This window comes from Coregonus clupeaformis, chromosome 4, assembly GCF_020615455.1.
Source record: "Coregonus clupeaformis isolate EN_2021a chromosome 4, ASM2061545v1, whole genome shotgun sequence".
Lineage (NCBI taxonomy): Eukaryota > Metazoa > Chordata > Actinopteri > Salmoniformes > Salmonidae > Coregonus > Coregonus clupeaformis.
This window is the reverse complement of record NC_059195.1, coordinates 6,554,306-6,579,359: the sequence shown is the minus strand read 5'-3', so window position 1 is coordinate 6,579,359 and position 25,054 is coordinate 6,554,306. Positions and strand designations below refer to the sequence as shown.

Sequence of the window (25,054 nt, the reverse complement as noted above, 5' to 3'; positions counted from 1 at the left end):
GTGGCCAACCAAACCCTATCTCCGATGGTATAGGTGGGAGCGGGGATCCGGCGACGATTCGCCTGGAGCTGATACCGGTCCGAAACTCTAAGGAGTGCCTTTCTGGCCCGATGCCAGGTCCGGTGGCAACGATGAATATGGGCCTGAACAGAAGGCACTGAGAGCTCCTTCTCCTGAGAAGGAAACAGGGGAGGTTGGTAGCCATACAGGCACTGGAAGGGAGACATCCCAGTGGCAGATGTAGGAAGAGTATTGTGGGCATACTCAACCCAAGGCAACTGAGAGACCCAGGAGGTGGGGTTGGAAGAGACCAGACAGCGTAGCGTGGATTCCATCTTCTGGTTGGCTCTCTCCGCCTGACCATTGGATTGGGGGTGAAAACCAGATGTGAGACTGACTGTAGCTCCAATGGCCAAACAGAAGGACTTCCAGACAGCAGAGGTAAACTGAGGGCCACGGTCGGAAACGATATCACTGGGCAAACCGTGGACCCTGAAAACCTCCCTAACCAGGATCTCGGACGTCTCCGAGGCAGAGGGAAGCTTGGCAATAGGCACAAAGTGGGCGAACTTGCTGAATCTGTCCACGATCGTCAGAACGACCGTGTTCCCCTCAGAAGCGGGCAACCCAGTGACGAAGTCCAGGGCCAGATGCGACCATGGTCGCCGGGGAATAGGAAGGGGGTGAAGTAGTCCAGAGCTGGGCCGATTGGTACTCTTATTCTGCGCACACACTGGACAGGCAGCAACAAACCCCCGAGTATCCTCGGCCATGGCAGGCCACCAAAAACGTCTGCGAAGAAACGCCATTGTCCGAGCCACGCCAGGGTGACAAGCCATCTTGCTGGCGTGGGACCATTTGAGGACAGCAGGACGAACCGACTCAGGCACAAACAACCGACCGGGTGGACCGTTACGGGACCGGGCTGAGTCCGAAGGGCCGCCAGCACCTCCTCCTCAATCTTCCACATAACTGCTCCCACGACGCAGTTCCGGGGGAGAATTGTCTCGGTCTTGGGCCCACTCTCCTCCGTCTTGGAGAACATCCGGGACAAGGCGTCCGCCTTGCCGTTCTTAGATCCAGGTCGGAACGTCAGGGCAAACTTGAATCGTCCGAAAAACAACGCCCACCTGGCCTGACGGGGAGTTGAGACGTTTAGCCGATTGCACGTAAGCAAGATTCTTGTGGTCAGTCCAGACAATAAACGGTTGCTCCGCCCCTCCAACCAGTGGCGCCACTCCTCCAAGGCAAGTTTCACCGCGAGAAGCTCCCGGTTACCCACATCGTAATTCCTCTCCGCAGGCGAAAGGCGACGAGAGTAGTAGGCGCAGGGATGGAGTTTACTGTCCGTGGAGCATCGCTGCGACAGGATGGCGCCAACTCCCACATCAGACGCCGTCCACTTCAACGACGAACTGACGGCCCGTGTCCGGTTGAGAGAGAATCGGTGCGTTGGTGAATCGCCTCTTCAAATCCAGAAACGCTCGATCCGCCTCCGGATTCCACTTGAAGGTCCTGATACTGGAAGTCAAGGCAGTTAACGGAGCGGCCACCACGGCTGTAATCCCGGATGAATCTGCGGTAGAAATTCGCAAACCCCAAAAATCTCTGGAGCTGCAATCTCGTACCGGGCTGGGCCCATTCCAGAACCGCTCTAACCTTCTCCTGGTCCATCCTAATCTCTCCCCTGGAGATGATGTACCCGAGAAAGGATGTCGTGTGGGCGTGAAACTCGCACTTCTCGGCCTTCACGAACAGGCGATTCTCCAACAATCGCTGCAGAACCTGCCGGACATGCTGGACGTGGTCGGAAGGTTCCTTCGAGAAGATTAGAATGTCATCCAGGTAAACAAACACAAAGAGACCGATCATATCTCTCAGGACGTCGTTCACCATACTCTGGAATACCGCTGGAGCATTGGTCAGTCCAAACGGCATCACCTGATACTCGAAGTGACCCATCGGTGTATTGAAACCCGTCACAACCACTCGTCCCCCTCTCTGATCCGGACCAGGTGATACGCATTGCGTAGGTCTAGCTTGGTGAACACCGTAGCACCCTGTAAGGAGTCGAAGGCAGAACTCATCAAGGGCAGGGGATACTTGTTCTTGACCGTGATGTCATTCAACCCCCGATAATCAATACACGGTCGAAGAGAGCCATCCTTCTTACCCACAAAGAAGAATCCTGCCCCCAGGGGTGATGACGAGGGACGAACGAGACCAGCAGCTAGGGACTCCTTGATGTAGGTCTCCAACGCCTCACGTTCAGGTCGGGAGATACTGTATAACCTTCCCCTTGGGGTAGACAGCTCCAGGGACCAGGTTGATGGCACAATCATATGGTCGGTGGGGAGGGAGTGACAGAGCCTTCTGCTTACTGAAAACTTCCCCAAATCGTGATATGTCTCGGGAACCAGGGACAAATCTGGGGGTTTAGCCTCAATCACCTGACTGGGAACCGAATGGGGGCAGGCAGTCTTGAGACAGTTAGCATGACAATCCAGGCTCCAACTCGTTACCTTGCCCGTCACCCAATCGAACGTGGGATTGTGTTCCTTCAGCCAGGGGGTATCCAAGGACCAGAGGAACATGGGAAGACGGCAGAATGAAGAATGAAATCATCTCAGAATGATTCCCCGACAACCGCATCTTAACCGGTTCAGTCCTCATCGCTGATACGTGCCAGACTACTGCCGTTCAGAGTGGTCGCCTTAATGGCTTCCGGCAATTGCTCCTTGGAAAGCCCCAGCTGTTCCACCAACTCGGCATCAAGAAAGCTTCCATCGGCACCTGAATCGATAAAAGCGTTAAGCGCTAAGCTCTGATTCCTGTTCACAAGGGTAGCCGGAAACGGGGTCTGACAGAGGTACTGAGAGGTTGAAACTGGCTCGCGAAAAGTCCTCCCAACTTTAGCGAGCCGGGCAGTTTGACGACCGCCGGGAACAGGTGGAGATGTAATGTCCCGAGCTACCACAGTAGAGGCAGCAGTTGGTCTGACGTCTATGTTGACGCTCCTCCTTGGTTAACCCGTGTCGCCCCACTTGCATGGGTTCAGAATCGGGAGAGAGGACCTCTCCACTAATCCATTGTGGTGGAGAATGATCGACGTGTTCTGGTCCACCACCCGACCCGACTGGGAACTGAGAAGCTGATCGATTGGACGGGCCCCATTGCTTCTCCCTCCTTCGCTCTCGGACTCGATTATCCACCCGAATAGACAAGGCTACCAAGCTGTCCAGGTCACTAGGCTCGGATAGGAGATCAACTCATCCTTGAGCTGCTCCGACAGACCCTGGTAAAAGGCCGCTGCAGAGACTCCTGGTCCACCCACTCTCCACAGCCAACGTCTTGAACTCGATCACGAAGTCGGCCACGCTGCGAGTTCCTTGGTGAAGCGAAACAGGCGCCTAGCTGCGTCCCCCCCTCGGACGGAATGGTCGAAGAGCTTCCTCATCTCGGCCGTGAACCCCTGGTATGAAGCCATGCAGGGGTCTTGTCGCTCCCAAACGGCTGAAGCCCACTCCAGCGCTCGACCACGCAGCAACGCAATCACAAAGGCTATCCTAGCCTTGTCTGTGGCATAAGAGTAGGGCTGTAGATCGAACACTAATCCACACTGCATAAGGAAGGAACGGCATCTTCCCAGCTCCCCCTCATATCTATCCGGCGTCGGAACCTCGGGCTCACGGAAGGACACAGCTCCCGAAGCGGCAGGCGCAGATGGGTGAAACCGGTAGTGGATCCTCCACCGAAACTTGCGTTGGTTCTGGACCTCCGTCAGACCGGTAGAAAGGTTCCGAACTGACAACGCGATCTCCTGTAGTACCGTGCTATGATGGCCCAACATCTTCTCCTGATGGGTAATGGCATGGCGAACAGAGTCCAGGTCCGCTGGGTTCATTACTGGCCGGATCGTTCTGTCACGGTTTACTACGCCAGAACCCAGAAGCAGACCAGGACAAGGTACTTAGAGAAAAAGGTGAGTGTTTATTAATTGACTCCCGAGTGAGGCTGAATAATCCAGGGACAGAGCGGGTGGCGTGGATGGGTTGTTGAGGGTGCAGTGGTAGGTCCAGACATGGCTCGGCAGCCGCCGACCATCAGGCAGAGGTTGGGTGAAGGTTCCGGGTGAGAGACTGCAGACAGAACAAAACGGAGGTGAGTACACAGCAAATCAACAAGGTGCAAAACAACAAAAACTAACGCTAGAACTCAAGGCTGATACGCTGACAAACATACTGTTCATGGCTAACGATCCGGCAGGAACTGGATGTTCGGCCAGAGCCTAAGAAGGGTGATGATCAGGACCAGGTGTGCAGATTGCTGATGGGATGCAGGTGCGGAACACAAGAGCGCTCCCCGGAGCGTTCCCGAACCCTCGGGAAACTGGAGATTACGAACAGGAACACTCGTCACCAGACAGGACCCGACTCAGACAGCCGGGATCGTTACACCACTACAACACAAAAATACTTAAATACAAGTAATTTTGTCCTTGGAACATTTAATTGAAATAATTGTAGAATTCCATTAATTCCTATAGAGGACTGCTCCTTCTGGGGAGTGCCAATATAGCCGACCAGTAGCTTCCAAGCCTCTCAATGGCCAATACATAGCATCATCAATCCAGGGTTTATATACATCATTGCGTACGACCCACTCAAACCTGATTAGCTTGAAGCTATTCGCTAATTATCATTGCGAACACAATGCATTGGATCAACATAGACTTGGCTGAAGGATTTAAAACCTGGAAGAGCATTACAAGATGTTTTCCAGCAAAGAAAACAGAGCCTATTGTCACGATTGACAAACAGGCAGCACAGAGATTACAAGCGTTTATCAAGCTTAATCGCTCTTGGATACCTCAGTAATGAGATAAAGGCGTGTAATCCTAGAGCTAGGTGAGACTTCCAGACCAACTTCCCTCTACACCAGTTGATGTGGACATACTTGTTCAAATGCCACAATGTTATTCAGTGCTTTTTTTAATTCCAACATACTGTACTGGTATTGCCCTGTTTGTTCAACTATACAATTTCCCAAGGGTTCAGAGATTGTTTTCATACAGTATATGCCTAAACATATAATGTGAACATATAATTAAATTCTGAACAAATAAACTTGTCTCTCTATAAAATACAACATAACACTACATGTCAAAAGAAAGGGACCACACAGGGCACAGGCTTATTATTAGACAGCACAATAATCACACACGACCTTATGTGAAATATGCAAATAAATTAAGATTAATGTCCTTGTCACTAATCCTCATTGTTGATCCCTTAAAGAGCAGAGGGTCCAATTATCTCATTTTGCATCTTCACTTTTCTGATGGAAAGCTTGTGATTATGGGAGAAACAGGCCCACTGCTACAGTATATTAACGAATGAACGTGACCTGTCAATCGCAGGCAACTCAGACTCATCACTCCGCCCTCGAGCACCATTAGTGTACATACACATGGAATGGTGTGGATGTTTATTCAAACAAAAGTCCCTGCAGTCAAGATTATAATACATTTTTCCAAGTAGATGTTTGCGGTGCTAATTCCAAAAAGAGTCAATGTAAAAATATAGCCATAGGGAAAAGCACACACATAATATCAAATTTATATGCTTAGTATTTTCCTTTATTTAGAACCAGCTTATAAACGGCCAAAGTTTCAACTATGACTTTTTTAAGGGTGTGCTGTGTGAGCGAACTCCTGCAGTCTGTAGTCATACAAGTTCAAGTGAACAACAGGTGGCAACAATTAGTAATTTCAATTAGACTATTGGTTAGCAGTCAATTAGTGAATCACAGTTTACATTGTTTTTTCTATATACAACATTTAAAGGTATACAATATTAAGCAATACATTTAGACAGAATCATAGGTCAACATGATATAGATAGGGCCCATTTTTTCAAAGCAATGCTCCCATGACTTGTGCAAAGGCAAAACAATATTCATAAAATAAAACAAAACATGACCATGACACAGTAAACGTATTTAAATAAAAAAAGGTCTGAGTGTGGTTGTTTAATCAACAGGCCCACTGTATAGTTGGCTGACTTCAAGATGTGTGTGTTGTAGTGCATTGGCTTGTATGGTAGCCTAGTACAGTGTTTCCCAACTACAGGGGTGTATTCATACTGCCAATTCTGTTGTAAAACGTTTCTTAAACGGAAGCAAACGGAACGAAACGGGGAGGGACCTACCAGAATTTGTCCAATAGAAACTCTTGTTTAGCTCTGTTTGCTTCCATTTGGTTCTGAACTGTAAAAAGTATCCGTAATGAATACACCCCAGTCCTCGAGTACCCCCAACAGCACACCTGATTAAACTTGTCAACTAATCATCAAGCCCTCAATGAGTTGAATCAGATGAGTTTGTCTGGGGCTAAACCAAAAATGTGTGCTGTTGGGGGTTCTCAAGGACAGGAGTTGGGAAACACTAGTCTAGTATGCATGTCTTTAAGATCGAGATTGTTGTAAGATTTAATAGTGTGCTCTAGAATGTGTGAGAGACAGAGCATATGAGATGCAAATTGTGGGGGGATAAATTAAGTAAGAAGATATAACAGCTTACCTGTTTAACATCATAGGCAAAGAGCACATATTTCAAGTCCGGGGAAACAGAGTACTTTGCAACATTGAAATTGACCTACAAGACAAAGAAGAGGAAAAGAGAGAGAGAGCATTTTTAAGCGGGTATATCAGTTTGCTAACATGTCAGTTTGAGTGGCAGGGTATATGTTTATGTGTAAGTCTGTGTGTATACATGTTCAGATGGTAAAGGGTTTGCACTTACAAATGTTGTGTTTGTCAGTACAATTTCAGTCTCATTGGTGAGGATGTTAAACTTTATTACGTGGCCATCGCGATTCCTGTAGATCACTTCTGAGTCTATGAAAGGAGAGAAAAATAAGAAAAAAACATGTATTTCTGAAACAATTATTCTGTCGGTTTTCTAATAAGAAAAACCGGCAAGGCGGTATGGAGGCCTTTGTTGCCGTTTTGAATGAAGGCTGGCTGTCAAAACCAAAACTGTACCTTGAATAAAACTTTGACAATAAAAGTCTTCATTCTATCCCAATTTCCTTGTTTTTCTTCAGCATAGCAAAGACAGAATGTCCAGTACCTTCTCACATCATTGTCTCTGGAAAATCAAGTAACAATAGTAACATGATGGCACTGACTCCATTCATACACATTAGCGTGACTGCACTGTGATCAACATATATGAACATATATAATTTCATGGTGTATAGAAACAAATAGTCACCTTAAGTTTCTTTTTTTTTACAAAAACCTGCATGTTCTCTATTGATCGGAAATGCTTTCTGTGCCTAAGGAATTAAAACACACAGTGCCATCAGAAACTATTCACACCCCTTTACTTTTTCCACATTTTGTTGTGTAACAGCCTGATTTTCAATTGATTAAATGTATACTTTGTTTGTCACTGGCCTACACACCATACCCCATAATGTCAAATTGGAATTATATTTTTAGACATTTTTACAAATTAATTAAAAATAAAAAGCTGAAATGCCTTGAGTCAATAAGTTTTCAACCCCTTTGTTATGGCAAGCCTACATATGTTCAGGAGTAAAGATGTGCTTATCAAGTCACATAAGTTATCTGTAAGGCACAGGAGGCTGCTGAGGGGAGAACAGCTCATAATAATGGCTGGAATGGAGAAAATGGAAACACCTGGAAACCATGTGTTTGATGTATTGATACCATTCCAACTATTCCGCTCCAGTCCTTACCACGAGCCTGTTCTCCCCAATTAAGGTGCCACCAACCTCCTGTGCTGTAGGGTCCCTCAGTTGAGCAGTACATTTCCTACATAGATTCAACCACAAAGACCAAGGAGGTTGTCCAATGCCTCGCAAAGAAGGGCACCTATTGGTAAAAAAAAAGCAGACATTCAATATCCCTTTGAGCATGGATGGTGTAGGACAATAATCTAAAACACAAGGCCAAATCTACACTGGAGTTGCTTACCAAGAAGACAGTGAATGTTCCTGAGTGGCCAAGTTACAGTTTTGACATAAATCTGTTTGGAAAAACTATGGCAAGACCTGAACATTGTTGTCTAGCAATGATCAACAACCAATTTGACAGAGCTTGAATAATTTTTAAAACAAAAATGGGCAAATGTTGCACAATCCAGGTGTGGAAAGCTTATAGACTTACACAGAAAGACTCACAGCTGTAATCACTGCCAAATGTGATTCTAACATGTATTGACTCAGGTGGTTGAATACTTATCTAATCAACAACAACAAAACATATTTTTTATTTTCTTCTAATGTTAGAATTGTTCTTCCACTTTGACATTCTAACATGTATTTTGTGTGGATCGTTCACCCAAAGAAGTATAATTAAATCTATTTTAATCCCACTTTGTAACACAACAAAAATGTAGAAAAGTCAAGGTGTGTGAATACTTGTATGTAGCTTATATTTTGTCCTGTGTTCTTGTTGTTGAATGCCACAGCATTTTCTACTGTGTGATGTCATACGCAGACATGCCCCTGAAATGTAATCCAGCAAGGGAGTACTGCAAATGGCAGATACACACACACACACACTGAGCAAATGATACCATGTATTGCTAATCACTAATTCATAGATGAGTTATGATCAAATGCAAACAAAACAAAGATGGAAGACAATCCATAAAATTCTGTCCGGAAACAAGCTCTGACAAATATCCCAGAATGAAGTTATCCATCTCTGTCAAAGGTTATTGGGGGTAATGCAACACCAGCAGACCTGGCAACCCCAACAGACCTGACAACCCCGGCAGATATTGGAATCCTACAGTGGGAAGCGATTACCTATTCCCGCCTCTCAGCAGAGTCTCATTTGTCCGTCAACAATTTTCGAATTCCCAGCCAATCAGGGCCCTGTCGCCATGCTGTAGTTACCATGAGTTTGATTGATGATTGATGGGGCCCTCACGATTTTGTTCCTGTCATAACCTCTGTGAGCATATCAAAGACATAAATGTCATCATCTAAAACAAGTAATCTGATGCCACAAGACCACTGGTCGAAATATTTGTGACCACAGTGGGATCCGAAATGATTGACAACCTTGATAAAGGTGAGCAAAAATGACTGTATAAAATAAATAATTCAAATACTGAGCTATATTGTACGCTCAAATTATATTATTTTATACTAATAAAATTGTATGTATGGGGATGGAACCAGTGCTTTGGTCAGAAGACATGAAAATAGAGCTATTTGGCCATTTACACCAATGGTGGGTTTGGCGTCGAAATGAGAATGCATAAGAGGAAAAGAACCCCATACCTACTGTAAAATATGGTGGTGGATGTTTGATGTTATCGGGCTATTTTGCTTCCACAGGTCCTGGGGCCCTTGTTAACTGTCAATGGCATCATGAACTTTACCCAGTACCAGGACAGGACATATTAACCAAAAATCTGGTTGCCTCTGCCAAGAGGCTGAAACTTGGCTGCATGTGGATCTTCCAGCAAAACAATAACCTCAAGCACACATCAAAATCCACAAAGAAATTGTTAATTGGCCACAAAATCAACATTTTGAAATGGCCATCTCAGTCTTCAGACTTGAAACCCCATTGAAAACCTGTGGTTTGAGCGCAGATGAAGGATATCAAGGATCTGGAAGGATTCTGTACGGAGGAATGGTCCATTATTAAAACAGGGGTGTCAGTAATTTGTATCCCTACCTTTTTGAGAAAATTGTATTAGTATAAAATAATATAAATTTATTAGCATACACTATAGCTCAGTATTTAAATTATTTATTTTATACAGTAATTTTTGCTCATCTTCATCAAGGGTGTCAATAACTTCGGACCCAACTGTAAAAGAAGGAGAATCAGAAACCAAATGCCAGAATGAACCCCCTACAGTACAAAGTCTATTATCAGAGTTTGAGTATTTGTTTATATTTGTATATTTTGGAGTGTTGTAATCCCTAAGAGGGCTGATTCAGACTTATATTCATTTTTTATGCATTTTAATTTAAGCACTTCTCAGTATTTGGTATTCAGACTTACCGTATGCAGGTGCGTAATAAACTCTTTGGGTGTGGCTCCCTTATGTGCAATGTACATTTATCTAAAGCAATCCCTTTCAATACAGTGTACCTTTTCTTGACAGACTAGAATAGGGTATATCGAGAGAACGGGTTCTGAGTATTAGGGATCATGAAGAAAGCCATAAAAATATGCATATTCGTCTCCTTTTAGTAGATTTAAAAATATTGTGATCTTGTAGAGTATTTATGGTTAGGAAAGTATTCATGAATCTACCTACTTTATTAAACAAAATCAGGTTCGGAGAGCATTTACACACGAGATATAGGCCTATTGGTGAATCAAAAAGAGGTTTGATTGATCCTGAGAGTTGACATATTCAGTTATATTGGAAGGGCAGAAAAGTGTACAATAGTGGTTGAACAATAGTCACATAAATATATTAATCCTTACTGATGATGGAACTATGATGAACTGTGGGGTCCAGTTGTCGTGAACTGTGCGCCAAGCTCCAGGTTGTATAAAACTGGAAAAGTCAGGTAATATATACAGTACCAGTCAAAAGTTTGGACACACCTACTCATTCAAGGGTTTTTCTTTATTTTTACTATTTTCTAGATAGTAGAATAATAGTGAAGTGAAGATATTACAACTATGAAATAACACATATGGAATCATGTAGTAACCAAAGAAGTGTTAAACAAATCAAAATATATTTTAGATTTTAGATTCTTCAAATAGCCACCCTTTGCCTTGGTGACAGCTTTGCACACTCTTGGCATTCTCTCAACCAGCTTCACCTGGAATGCTTTTCCAACAGTCTTGAAGGAGTTCCCACATATGCTGAGCACTTGTTGGCGGCTTTTCCTTCACTCTGCATTCCAACTCATCCGAAACCATCTCAATTGGGTTGAGGTCGGGTAATTGTGGAGGCCAGGTCATCTGATGCAGCACTCCATCACTCTCCTTCTGTGAGGACAGATGCTGGGAGACGAGAAGCAAGTACAGGGAGTGAACATTTAATATATACAGACATTAAACAAAACACGGACAGTGTCTGGACAGGGGAAACGTAACGACATTAATACTGACACAGGGATCAAACAGAGGAACAGACAGATATAGGGGAGGTAATTAACAAAGGGAAGGATTCCAGGTGAGTCCAATGAGCGCTGATGCGCGTAACGATGGTGACAGGTGTGCGTAATGATGGGCAGCCTTTAAACAGAATAAATGACAAATAACGCGAAAAAACACACATAATAGCACAATTGGTTAGAGGGCCGTAAAACGGCAGCCATCTCCTCCAGCGCCAACAGTTGATGTTGAGATGTGTCTGTTACTTGAACTCTGTGAAGCATTTCTTTGGGCTGCAATTTCTGAGGCTGGTAACTCTAATGAACTTATCCTCTGCAGCAGAGGTAACTCTGGCTCTTCCTTTCCTGTGGCGGTCCTCATGAGAGCCAGTTTCATCATAGTGCTTGATGGTTTTTGCGACTGCACTTGAATTTTCCGGATTGACTGACCTTCATGTCTTAAAGTAATGATGGACTGTCCTTTCTCTTTGCTTATTTGAGCTGTTCTTGCCATAATATGGACTTGGTCTTTTACCAAATAGGGCTATCTTCTGTACCTTGTCACAACACAACTGATTGGCTCAAACGCATTAAGAAGGAAAGAAATTCCACAAATTAACTTTTAACAAGGCACACCTGTTAATTGAAATGCATTCCAGGTGACATGAAGCTGTTTGAGAGAATGCCCAGCTGTCATCAAGGCAAAGGGTGGCTACTCTGAAGAATCTCAAATATAAAATATATTTTGATTTGTTTAACACTTTTTTGGTTACTACATGATTCTATATGTGTTATTTCATGGTTTTGATGTCTTCACTATTATTTTACAATGTAGAAAATTGTAAAAATAAAGAAAAACCATGGAATGAGTTGGTGTGTCAAAACGTTTGACTGGTACTGTATGTATTTTAATACTTTATTTGTACTTTTTCAGGTTTGAGAACATAGAGATATTGACAATAATACAACATCCCCAGTCCCCATGTCCCCACCCATCCCACCCATATTAAGAAGGAAATTACAACAGCACTGCTGACATTAAGAATGTCGGTGGAATGCTGTTTTCTATAAGCAGCTTATTTGGCCAATGACAGCGTCCCCCAAGCCTGGCCCCGGGGACCCAGAGGACACACATCCCCACCCCAGCACCTAACACACCCGACTCCAATCAAGGGCTTGATAATGAGTTGGTAAGTTGAGTCGAGTGCGCTAGGGCAGGAACAAAGATGTGCACCACCCCCAACTTAATGTAAAGTGAAAACCATTTGGTTATAACCTTTGTAAATTACTATGTAGTTCAAATGTAACAACCTTTGCAGACAATAGGCTAACCAGGAGAAATTAGAAGACAGGGGAACATTAGGTATAACCCTTTTAATTCTAAGTGTCAGAGGAAGGCCCTAAAGGAAGTGCCTAAAAATTGCCAAAGACTCCAGTCACCCTAGTCATAGACTGTTTTCTCTGCTACCGCACGGCAAGCGGTACCGGAGTGCCATGTCTAGGTTCAAAAAGATTCTTAACAGTTTCTAACCCCAAGCCATAAGTGTCACGAATTCCGCCGAGACTGCTCCTCCTCCTTGCTCGGGCAGGCTTCGGCGTTCGTCGTCCCCGGAGTACTAGCTACTACCGCTTGATGTCTCGATGTTTGTTTGGTCTTGTCTTGTTAGTGCACCTGTTTCGTGTTATGTATTGATTAGGTCACCTATAAGTTTCCTTTAGTTTTGTTTGCAGTTGTGTGTGATTGTCCGCCTGTCCGTTGATGTATGGTATTTGTTTCTCGTGTTAATAGTGTATTTACACACTGTATGCGTAATCGCGCGCCTCCAGTGTTTGAGGCCCGTTAGTTTGTATTGTCTTGTTGACTAGTAAAGTCATTTTGACTGAGCTTCTGTGTCCTGCGCCTGACTCCAACACTGCATCCACATCAGCTTGTGACAATAAGACTGCTGAACAGCTAATCAAATGGCTACCCGGACTATTTGCATTGACCCCGCCCTTTTTTTTAAACGCTGCTGCTACTCGCTGTTTATTATCTATACATACAGTGAGGGAAAAAAGTATTTGATCCCCTGCTGATTTTGTATGTTTGCCCACTGAGAAAGAAATGACTATAATTTTAATGGTAGGTTTATTTGAACAGTGAGAGACAGAATAACAACAACAAAATCCAGAAAAACGCATGTCAAAAATGTTATAAATTGATTTGCATTTTAATGAGGGAAATAAGTATTTGACCCCCTCTCAATCAGAAAGATTTCTGGCTCCCAGGTGTCTTTTATACAGGTAACGAGCTGAGATTAGGAGCACACTCTTAAAGGGAGTGCTCCTAATTTCAGTTTGTTACCTGTATAAAAGACACCTGTCCACAGAAGCAATCAATCAATCAGATTTCAAACTCTCCACCATGGCCAAGACCAAAGAGCTCTCCAAGGATGTAAGGGACAAGATTGTAGACCTACACAAGGCTGGAATGGGCTACAAGACCATCGCCAAGCAGCTTGATGAGAAGGTGACAACAGTTGGTGTGATTATTCGCAAATGGAAGAAACACAAAATAACTGTCAATCTCCCTCAGCCTGGGGCTCCATGCAACCTCGTGGAGTTGCAATGATCATGAAATCTTGTCAATGATCTCAAGGCAGCTGGGACCATACTCACCAAGAAAACAATTGGTAACACACTACGCTATGAAGGACTGAAATCCTGCAGCGCCCGCAAGGTCCCCCTGCTCAAGAAAGCACATATACATGTACTCCTGAGTGGCGCAGTGGTCTAAGGCACTGCATCACAGTGCTAACTGTGCCACTAGATCCTGGTTCGAATCCAGGCTCTGTCGCAGCCGGCCGCGACCGGGAGACTCATGGGCGGCGCACAATTGGCCCAGCGTCGTCCAGGGTAGGGGAGGGAATGGCCGGCAGGGATGTAGCTCAGTTGATAGAGCATGGTGTTTGCAACGCCAGGGTTGTGGGTTTGATTCCCACGGGGGGCCAGTATAAAAAAATATGTATTCACTAACTGTAAGTCGCTCTGGATAAGAGCGTCTGCTAAATGACTAAAATGTAAATAAATGTAATACATGCCCGTCTGAAGTTTGCCAATGAACATCTGAATGATTCAGAGGAGACCTGGGTGAAAGTGTTGTGGTCAGATGAGACCAAAATTGAGCTCTTTCTCTCAACTCGCTGTGTTTGGAGGAGGAGGAATGCTGCCTATGACCCCAAGAACACCATCCCCACCGTCAAACATTGAGGGGGAAACATTATGCTTTGGGGGTGTTTTTCTGCTAAGGGGACAGGACAACTTCACCGCATCAAAGGGACGATGGATGGGGCCATGTACCGTCAAATCTTGGGTGAGAACCTCCTTCCCTCAGCCAGGGCATTGAAAATGGGTCGTGGATGGGTTTTCCAGCATGACAATGACCCAAAACACACGGCCAAGGCAACAAAGGAGTGGCTCCAGAAGAAGCACATTAAGGTCTTGGAGTGGCCAAACGTCAGCCTCGAAACCTTAATGACTTGGAGAAGATCTGCAAAAAGGAGTGGGACAAAATCCCTCCTGAGATGTGTGCAAACCTGGTGGCCAACTACAAGAAACGTCTGACCTCTGTGATTGCCAACACGGGTTTTGCCAAGTACTAAGTCATGTTTTGCAGAGTGGTCAAATACTTATTTCCCTCATTAAAAAGCAGATCAATTTATAACATTTTTGACATGCGTTTTTCTGGATTTTTTTGTTGTTATTCTATCTCACTGTTCAAATAAACCTACCATTAAAATTATAGACTGATCATTTCTTTGTCAGTGGGCAAATGTATAAAATCAGCAGGGGATCAAAAACTTTTTTCCCTCACTGTAATTACATATCATCATTTTTCTAAACGTTGAGTTGCCGGCAGAATAATTGTCCATTGGTAGGGTGAAGGCACATTTCTAAACAAGAAAGGAGTCTACTAGCTAGCTGGTTCTTAGCATATTAGGGGCAGAGTATAGACTTAGTTGCTTGCTGGCTAGATAGTATGCTATCTGTCCTTCTGTGGTTGAAGGTGCGAGGTGATGCATTCTTTGGACACGACGGGGTCCTCGAAAGTCTTCTGCTCGCCGGAGGGTGTAGTGATCTTCAGCACTGCTGAGTCGAGAATGCCTTGGTGCTTGATGCAGGAGCTCCCTCACCACATTGAAGGCCAACCTCTTCTTCATGACTGACGCCATGTAGTCCAGGTAGATGCAGATCTTCTGGCCATCGTGGGTGAATGGAGCCGCTCGTGATGCCTTTCGGAGGACATCCATCTTCTCCTGAAAGTAGTGGAACTTGACTACGTTGGGTCTGCTTGGCTCCCTATTCTTTGGTGCGGACTGCAGGCTTCTGTGTGCACGGTCGAGGGTGGGGGCGTAGTCAAGGCCTAGGATTTCTGTAGCAGCTCAGCTTACGAACAAAGTAGGCTGCAATCGGCCTGCGGTCTCGAGTCCCTCTCTCCAGCCAAAAATGCAACCGTACCCTCGGCGTCGTCTGCTCTCGAGGTTCTTGACCATGGAAGTGAGTTTGACAATCTTCTTGTCCAAACGGAATACTCATTTACCTAGATCTTATCAATAGCTTGTATAATTTATCAATTACACTGCATGGAGAATGGTGTTATTACTATCGGGAAAAAATAAAGTAGCTGTTTTTCCACTTGGAACCGACAGGTTGCTCGAGCTTATTCATGATTTCCTCACGCGTAGTGGTTGAATTATGAGGGAATTAAGTCAAGGTCAGAATACAGCGTATCTGTAGACACACCTCTGCCACACCTCCATTTCTTTGATCTCCACTACAAACGCGTACACTCTTAGAAAAAAGGGTTATTCGGCAGTCCCCATAGGAGAACCCTTTTTGGTTCCAGGTAGAACTCTTTTGGGTTCTATGTAGAGCCCTCTGTGTAAATGGTTTTACATGGAACCCAAAAGGATTCTACCTGGAACCAAAAGGGTTCTAACTGGAACAAAAAAGGGTTATTCAAAGGGTTCTCCTATGAGGACGGCCGAAGAACCCTTTTAGGTTCTAGAGAGCATCTTTTTTTCTAAGAGTGTACCTGGCTGGCACATGCATTTCCCCATGCTTAAATTAGAAGTCAGAATACGCATAGAGAGAGAAGTGAGTAACCCCCATAATTTACACCAGTGTAGAATTAGGGGTTTCCCTTAGTCAATACATTGTAGTTCCCCTAGAGAGAGCTATAGCACTGTAGATGAGCATAGAAAGTGATAGCAGTTCGTAAGTGAGAAACGGTGCCGGTTACCATCAAGAGCTAACAAGAAATGACAACAATAATTAATCCGAGCGAAAAGTGAATGATATAGAGTTTTTTGAGCGATATTTTTGTTTTATTTATGTTTTGTTTCAAGACAGAAACATCAATAGCACAGTGTTTCAAGTTCTTTCATTTTGTGCAGGCATCTGTGTAAGCGTGAGGGACATGTTTGGGACTCTGCTGTGAGGTCATTTAGTGTCAGGCATGGCAATGAAGTAGCTTTAGAATTATTATATATAGAACTATTGACCCGTAAGTCAATCTAAGTAACATACTAAAAAAATCCCCATCGAAATCTGTCAGTTTAAGCTAGAGATACAGTGGGGAGAACAAGTATTTGATACACCGCCAATTTTGCAGGTTTTCCTACTTACAAAGCATGTAGAGGTCTGTAATTTTTATCATATGTACACTTCCACTGTGAGAGACAGAATCTAAAACAAAAATCCAGAAAATCACATTGTATTATTTTTAAGTAATTAATTTGCATTGTATTGCATGACATAAGTATTTGATACATCAGAAAAGCAGAACTTAATATTTGGTACAGAAACCTTTGTTTGCAATTACAGAGATCATACGTTTCCTGTAGGTCTTGATCAGGTTTGCACACACTGCAGCAGGGATTTTGGCCCACTCCTCCATACAGACTTTCTCCAGATCCTTCAGGTTTCGGGGCTGTCGCTGGGCAATACGGACTTTCAGCTCCCTCCAAAGATTTTCTATTGGGTTCAGGTCTGGAGACTGGCTAGGCCACTCCAGGACCTTGAGATGCTTCTTACGGAGCCACTCCTTAGTTGCCCTGGCTGTGTGTTTTGGGTCGTTGTCATGCTGGAAGACCCAGCCACGACCCATCTTCAATGCTCTTACTGAGGGAAGGAGGTTGTTGGCCAAGATCTCGCGATACATGGCCCCATCCATCCTCCCCTCAATACGGTGCAGTCGTCCTGTCCCCAAATAAATTACTTAAAAATCATACAATGTGATTTTTCTGGGTTTTGTTTTAGATTCCATTTCTCACAGTTGAAGTGTACCTATGATAAAAATGACAGACCTCTACATGCTTTGTAAGTAGGAAAACCTGCAAAATCGGCAGTGTATCAAATACTTGTTCTCCCCACTGTATATGCCTATGTCGGCCTTCCGCATCTGCGGTGGAAGGTGGCCGAGCTACAGCGGTGTTCAGACCATGAGACATCCCGAAAATCGGTCTTCTCACGAAAATGTCTGTAGCATCCGAACTGTTCGGCTTCTTGAACACGATGGTGTTCTCCGATTTGCTCTACGACCCCCACAAGTGTCACGGGACTCATCTGAAGTTGGTAACGCTGATGTGCCAACTTCTGTCTGTAGCGTCCGAACTGTTTGGGCTACACACTAATATGACCTCTCACTGTGGAAAGGGGAGACTTTCACGAACATGATGGTGTTCTCTGTTTTGCTATACGACCCCGACAAGATTCACAGGATTCGTCTGAAGGTAACCCATACAAATGAGTGGAAGTATGGAGGTAGTTTTGTGCCAACAAAAATAAGGGGTTAAATGGGTCTCCAAAAAAACAAAGATATTTCCTGAACATTCGTATGTTTCCTAGATATAGGACAGACACTTCAAAACCGTATTCCTTACGATTTATTTTCTGACTGTCTTTTCTGCCAATCATGAATTTGTTATTCAATACGTTTCTATGGGCTATGGTAATAAAGACCAAATTCAATATTTTATAAATAATTTTTTTATATCAATGTTTTTATACCTAAAAGGGTCCTACAATTCTAAATCAAATAGCTAAATGATCCATGGTATGACCATCTTAAAACAATTGCATATGTACAGTTGAAGTTGGAAGTTTACATACACTTAGGTTGGAGTCATTAAAACTAGTTTTTCAACCACTCCACAAAGTTCTTGTTAACAAACTATAGTTTTGGCAAGTTGGTTAGGACATCTATTTTGTGCATGACACAAGACATTTTTACAACAATTGTTTACAGACAGATTATTTCACTTATAATTCACTGTATCACAATTCCAGAGGGGTCAGAAGTTTACATACACTAAGTTGACTGTGCCTTTAAACAGCTTGGAAAATTCCAGAAAATGATGTCATGGCTTTAGAAGCTTCTGATAGGCTAATTGACATAATTTCAATCAATTGGAGGTGTACCTGTGGATGTATTTCAAGGCCTACCTTCAAACTCAGTGCCTCTTTGCTTGACATCATGGGAAAATCAAAAGAAATCAGCCAAGACCTCAAAAAAATTAATGTAGACCTCCACAAGTCTGGTTCATCCTTGGGAGCAATTTCCAAACACCTGAAGGTACCACATTAATCTGTACAAACAATAGTATGCAAGTATAAAGACCATGGGACCACACAGCCATCATACCACTCAGGAAGGAGACACGTTCTGTCTCCTAGAGATGAACATACTTTGGTGTGAAAAGTGCAAATCAATCCCAGAACAACAGCAAAGGACCTTCTGAAGATGCTGGAGGAAACAGGTTCAAAAGTATCTATATCCACAGTAAAACGAGTCCTATTTCGACATAATCTGAAAAGGCCGCTCAGCAAGGAATAAGCCACTGTTCCAAAACCGCCATAAAAAAGCCAGACTACGGTTTGCAACTGCACATAGGGACAAAGATCATACTTTTTGGAGAAATGAAACAAAAATATAATTGTTTGGCCAGAATGACCATTGTTTTGTTTGGAGGAAAAAGGGGGTTGCTTGCAAGCCGAAGAACACCATCCCTACCATGAAGCACGGGGGTGGCAGCATCATGCTGTGGGGGTGCTTTGCTGCAGGAGGGACTGGTGCACTTCACAAAATAGATGGCATCATGAGGAAGGAAAATGTTGTGGATATATTGAAGCAACATCTCAAGACATCAGTCAGGAAGTTAAAGCTTGGTCGCAAATGGACAATGACCCCAAGCATACTTCCAAAGCAAAATGGCTTAAGGACAACAAAGTCAAGTTATTGGAGTGGCCATCAGAAAGCCCTGACTTCAATCCTATAGAACATTTGTGGGCAGAACTGAAAAAGCGTGTGCGAGCAAGGAGGCATACAAATCTGACTCAGTTACACCAGCTCTGTCAGGAGGAATGGGCCAAAATTCACCCAACTTATTGTGGGAAGCTTGTGGAAGCCTACCCAAAACGTTTGACCCAAGTTAAACAATTTAAAGGCAACACTACCAAATACTAATTGAGTGTATGTAAGCTTCTGACCCATTGGGAATGTGATGAAAGAAATAAAAGCTAAAATAAATAATTCTCTCTACTATTATTCTGACATTTCACATTCTTAAAATAAAGTGGTGATCCTAATTGACCTAAGAAAGGGAATTTTTACTAGGATTAAATGTCAGGAATTGTGAAAAACTGAGTTTAAATGTATTTGGCTAAGGTGTATGTAAACTTCCGACTTCAACTGTAGCTTAGTGGAACCCCCACCCCAACGGCTTAGACTTTACAGATCCGTCCTTGCAAAGAGTGTCTAACCCCAAACAGCTGCCGGCATTGAGTTTGGACAGCACAGCGGACCCTCAGGAATACTCCTGGCGTTTCAAAAACTGCGGTCACCTAGGCCGCTGCATGCATCGCAAATGTAAAAATAATCTCTAATTGAAATAAAAAACTCTGGCTCTGAGCCTAAATTTGGAGACAATTATAATGTGTGAAGTAGCACTTAACTTCGACTTCATGGCAACTAAGTTACTGTAGGTGCTTTGGGTAACTTTCCATTTGAGGTTTAATTGAAATAGGGGTGAGAGGATGTTGAATATCTAGACAGTTGAAAGGTACTTGCTCTTATGATCTTTAAAACATTGTGAGCCATCGATAGGCCCCTCTCCGTGCTGTGCTTGTCTATTTAAATAATGGAACATTCCACGCTGAAAAGTACAAACGAAGACTCTAATTTATAAGTAATGTACTACTTCTGTAACACGTTAAATAATGAATAACTCCGGCCCTTTTACCAGTCTGAAAATCCCCAGCTTAGGGTTGGGCTGGTAGTTACCCTGCCCTCCCACTGTACCCTGTCCTCAAGCTCCATCTGTATCTCCCTGCAGCAGCCCCCTGCAAACTAAACTAAACTCAAAACCATGAGAGACAGACTTTCAGGCTTTTCGCTGGGCTACAGTACGCCACGGCTGCGGAACACACAACCAGACTCTGTCAGGGGTGCAGTGTCCCTCCTCTCAAGTTTTTCATTTAAACTCAAAACATTCCTCTTTCCTTTTTTACAGACTGAATACTACTCAGTCCTATAATTGTGACTTTCATAATACACTTCAATGACATGGCATTGACATGCAGCCGAGCCCATATGAGGGATGGTTCAAAGAAAGTGTTGCTAACACTTCAAAATAGGGATCACATATTATGAACTAATTTGCGTATTTAAAGTGTGTATATAAGTAGCTAATATGGGCTTTTATCAGGTATTACTAGCCATTTAGGCCTAATGAATGGCTAATAATACCCAATAAAAGCCTAATTAGCTACTTATACTGCAAATCAGTGCCTATAATGTGATCCCTATACTGGCGTTACCAAAGTCTGGATCCCTTTCCTAGAGCGATGACTTGCCCGCCGTTATAGACAACACGCTCCACTAGCATCCTTAAAATGCAGTCATACACACATCATGTGACCGATATCTGTGCTGATCTTACACTCTGAAAATGGTCTGAAACATGTGTTATTGCCTGCCTACAAGTACCTTTAAAGATGTCCTCTATTGTTTTTTAGACACATCTGCAAACTTCAAGGAGTAGGGCATTCAAGGATTTGATCTGATGGGAATTCATGATGTCCCTTGCTTGAGGAACAATAGAGGAGCAATAGAGAACAAAAAGAGGAAAGGCCCACTTGTGCTATGTCATGACATAACTGGACCACCTATTGAGGTGTGCCTTTTGTTAATTAAATGAGGTGTTAAATGAGGTGAAAATGTCAGGCACTATGTGCTTGTTGACAAAGCACCTTTGATTGAATCCCAGGTATTGTCTGCATGAGTCACACAAATCTGTTCACAAAGAAACACATTTGCATGACCTATCATATCAATTAATCAGATTCTTTCTCCTTCCTCCTTCAAGCAGCCAATAAACAGTTAATGATAATAGCCATGAGTGGTGGAGTCATTATGAGTCAGATTCTAATGGAAATAAGTGTATAAGACTGGGCTCCTTGTAGAAATAGATGTGATTGAGGGGTTATGAGAGTTATTCACTTCCGCACCAGACATACTCTTAGTGAAATATTGAGCAAATCATTTTTTCTTAAACCGTCAGTTTGATTGAGTTCTCGAGTTCTGTCTGTGGCACCTGCCGCTGTAACCCAGGCAGACTGAACACACACACGCACACATACAGTACATACATGAACACACACCAGACGACAGATGATTGACAATGCAGAATTGGTTTCCTCCTAGTGCGATCTGTGAAATATGAAGGTATTTGATATTAACAATAGAATCTGATGTAACATACTAACATAGAATTCCTAATGATCTTTTTTGATGGCATGTGTCAGTACTTCCGTCCTACTTTGTAGAACAATACCAGTGAAACAGAAGTTATGTTTGATAGTCACACCTGACAATCACATTTTGACAGCACCACTTTTGATTTGAACGAAACCTTCCATCCACATTTGCCTATAGTAGAAGTGTTCAGAAAGTGACATTTTGGTCCTAAATGCCAAAACATTCAAGAGATAAAGGTGCTCAAAGTTGACCCATTTTGCATACCCCACCATACCACGAGACAGCCATGTCTTCATCACAGGAAAAGATAAACAGTTGAGATTTATATAATTTAAAAGCTTACATCCCTCAAACTCATATTTGTTTCATTTTTGCATATGTTGTAGCTTAGACCCTATTGTATATCATCTAAAGTTTTTGTGTTGTGCCCGCCATTGGTTGAGACACAACCTGCTCATGAATACAGTCATGTTTTGGCTGATAAATGTACTAAAATATTAATTAAAAACGTTCAAATGATACCACAAAGATGGTTGGAGGTCCACACATCACAGAATGTTGACTTGAATGGGACTATCTGTTGTTTTAAATTACACTGTCAATCCTCCAAAGGAAACCTATTGAAATCATTGATAATAGAATAGACATGACCATTCGACGGTGGGTGGACTGGCGGTCATCTTTGCGGTAATAATTAGAAGTTGCAATTTTAATTCAATGGTGTACCAGGTAAATTGCAGTGGTCTGAAGGGATAGGTCCATTCTATGAATTATATTTCTGTGATTGAACCCTCCCCTAACCTGGATGACGCTGGGCCAATTGCGCACCGCCTCATGGGTCTCCCGGTCGCGGCGACACAGCCTGGGATCGAACCCAGGTCTGTAGTGACGCCTCAAGCACTGTGATGCAGTGCATTAGACCGCTGCACCACTTGGGAAGCTGTGTATTTAAGTTTTATCTAATATTACCACAATTTTCTCAGCATACAAATGTGTAGCTCCTTAAAGCATAAGAAAGCAGATTGTAATACATCCCCATTATGTTTCTTTCCAGATTTAATGGCAATTTACATTTGAGTACTGTACAGTCGTGGTCAAAAGTTTTGAGAATGACACAAATACTAATTTTCACAGAATCTGCTGCCTCAGTTGAAAAATATATGGCAAATAGAAATCCTATATGGATGGTGTTAAGAGATAGATGGGTGCTGTTGAATGGAGTTGAAGGATGGGACTAATAACAACTAACAGCAACTAATAACAAGATAACTAATAATGTAAGCATACTGTGTCCATAATAAGTATATAGGTTGTAGGTTGGGAGCTTTCGTGAAAGAGCACAGTTAGAAAGATATGGCATATAGAAGCAAACCGGATGGACATCATGAAAATGATCGGAGAGGTTGAGAGTAGAAGAAGTTCAGGAGAAAAAACAAACAAAATACAATTATTGTAAAATTGACTGTGTCTATAAAATGTATATAGGAAGTACAGTATACGGACTTATTTGGAAATTGTGGAACATTGTGCAACATTGTGGGAATGTTCTGCGCAACCTATGTGAATATCAGAAGAATATTCTTGCAATATCCCAGACAACTCCCATAACTTTTAAACCTTTAAAGAACTGAGACAATGTGTTCTGTCAACATTCTTACAACATTATAGGAATGTTCTGTGCAACCTAACTTAAACATTGTATGCATGTCATCACAACTAAGCATATTTTGTGTTTTGGGAACCTATCGCTTGTAATGTATCCACACTGTTCCCACAACCTAACTAAATGTTCTGGGAACCTTTAAAGAACTAAAAAAGGCTGTTCTGTCAACATTCTTGCAACATCAAAGGAATGTTTTACGCACCCTGATACAAACATTATCTGAATGTCAGCACAACTGGACAGTTTTAGTGTTCTGGGAACATTCTTGTAAGATCAGGTGAATGTTTTTTGCACCCTAAAATAAACATTTTAGAATCATGACATCATGGAAAGAGTAGCTGCTGCTTTCACAACAGCTAATGGAGATCCTAATAAAATACCAATACCAATCATCCGCGCAACTGGACAGTTTTTGTGTTTTTGGAAAAAAATTTGTGATGTCCCCACAATGTTCTCACGAGACTGTTCCTACAACCTAATGAAACATTTTGCTGGGAAAACATTACTGGTAAATTTTACGTCATTTAGCAGACGCTCTTATCCAGAGCGACTTACAGTTAGTGAATACATATTCTATTTTATTTTTTTTCATACTGGTCCCCCGTGGGAATCGAAACCACAACCCTGGCGTTGCAAATGCCATGCTCTATCAACTGAGCTACATCCCTGCCGGCCATTCCCTCCCCTACCCTGGACGACGCTAGGCCAATTGTGCGCCGCCCATGAGTATCCCGGTCGCGGCCGGCTGCGACAGAGCCTGGATTCGAACCAGGATCTCTAGTGGCACAGCTAGCACTGTGATGCAGTGCCTTAGACCACTGCGCCACTGTGTTGTGTTATTACATTACCTGGAAACCTAATGAGAACTTTTGGGGAATGTTCTGTGGTGTGCATACTTTAGTGAATGTTAGGAGAACATTCAAATGGTATTTAATTTAAAACATCAAAAAATTAGATTTTGTTATCAAACACATTCTATCATCCTAGTGTTAGATAAAACCCTACTTACAACTTATTGGGAATCTTAGCTCATGTTCTGGGAATGTTTCCGGTTTGCTTGGTAAGCTACAACATATGCGAATATGAAGAAAAAAATAGGTTGACTGAATTCAACTGGATTTACCCAATACTCACTCATCCACCTTGGCATTACGCCTATGAAGCTGTCTTTCTTGTGTCACACGAACATTAAGAGTGAAAGTACAACCAAAACCCTGTAAAAGTACACTTGCACAGTGCTAAATCAGATCAGGAACACAACCATCTGACTTTCCCTACACCTATAAGTGAAAGCATTGGTGATTCAATTGGCATTTGGCAGATCGGGTTACACAGGTAATGGTTGATAAATACACTAGGATTGCAGAGGCTCATGTCCAAGGGGGAACACTGCACAATGAAATATGCAACACACAACTGCATTATTTAATCAAAGGTTATGTAACAGATGAACGCTGTAGTGCTGGTCCCTAAGGTTCTA

The 25,054-nt window shown here is 43.1% G+C and overlaps 1 protein-coding gene across 2 annotated transcripts in view; it reads right to left on the bottom strand.

Moving 5' to 3' along the window:
* The window catches only part of LOC121550489 (inactive dipeptidyl peptidase 10), a 382,617-nt gene that overhangs the window by 76,079 nt on the left and 281,484 nt on the right, over window positions 1-25,054 (bottom strand). For both annotated transcript variants that reach the window (XM_041862762.2, XM_041862770.2), the window contains exons 4-5: window positions 6,802-6,896; window positions 6,580-6,654 (exon numbers count right to left, since the gene is read on the bottom strand). In XM_041862762.2, the coding sequence (XP_041718696.1) occupies window positions 6,580-6,654; window positions 6,802-6,896 (170 nt within the window). The remainder of the gene's footprint in view (window positions 1-6,579; window positions 6,655-6,801; window positions 6,897-25,054) is intronic.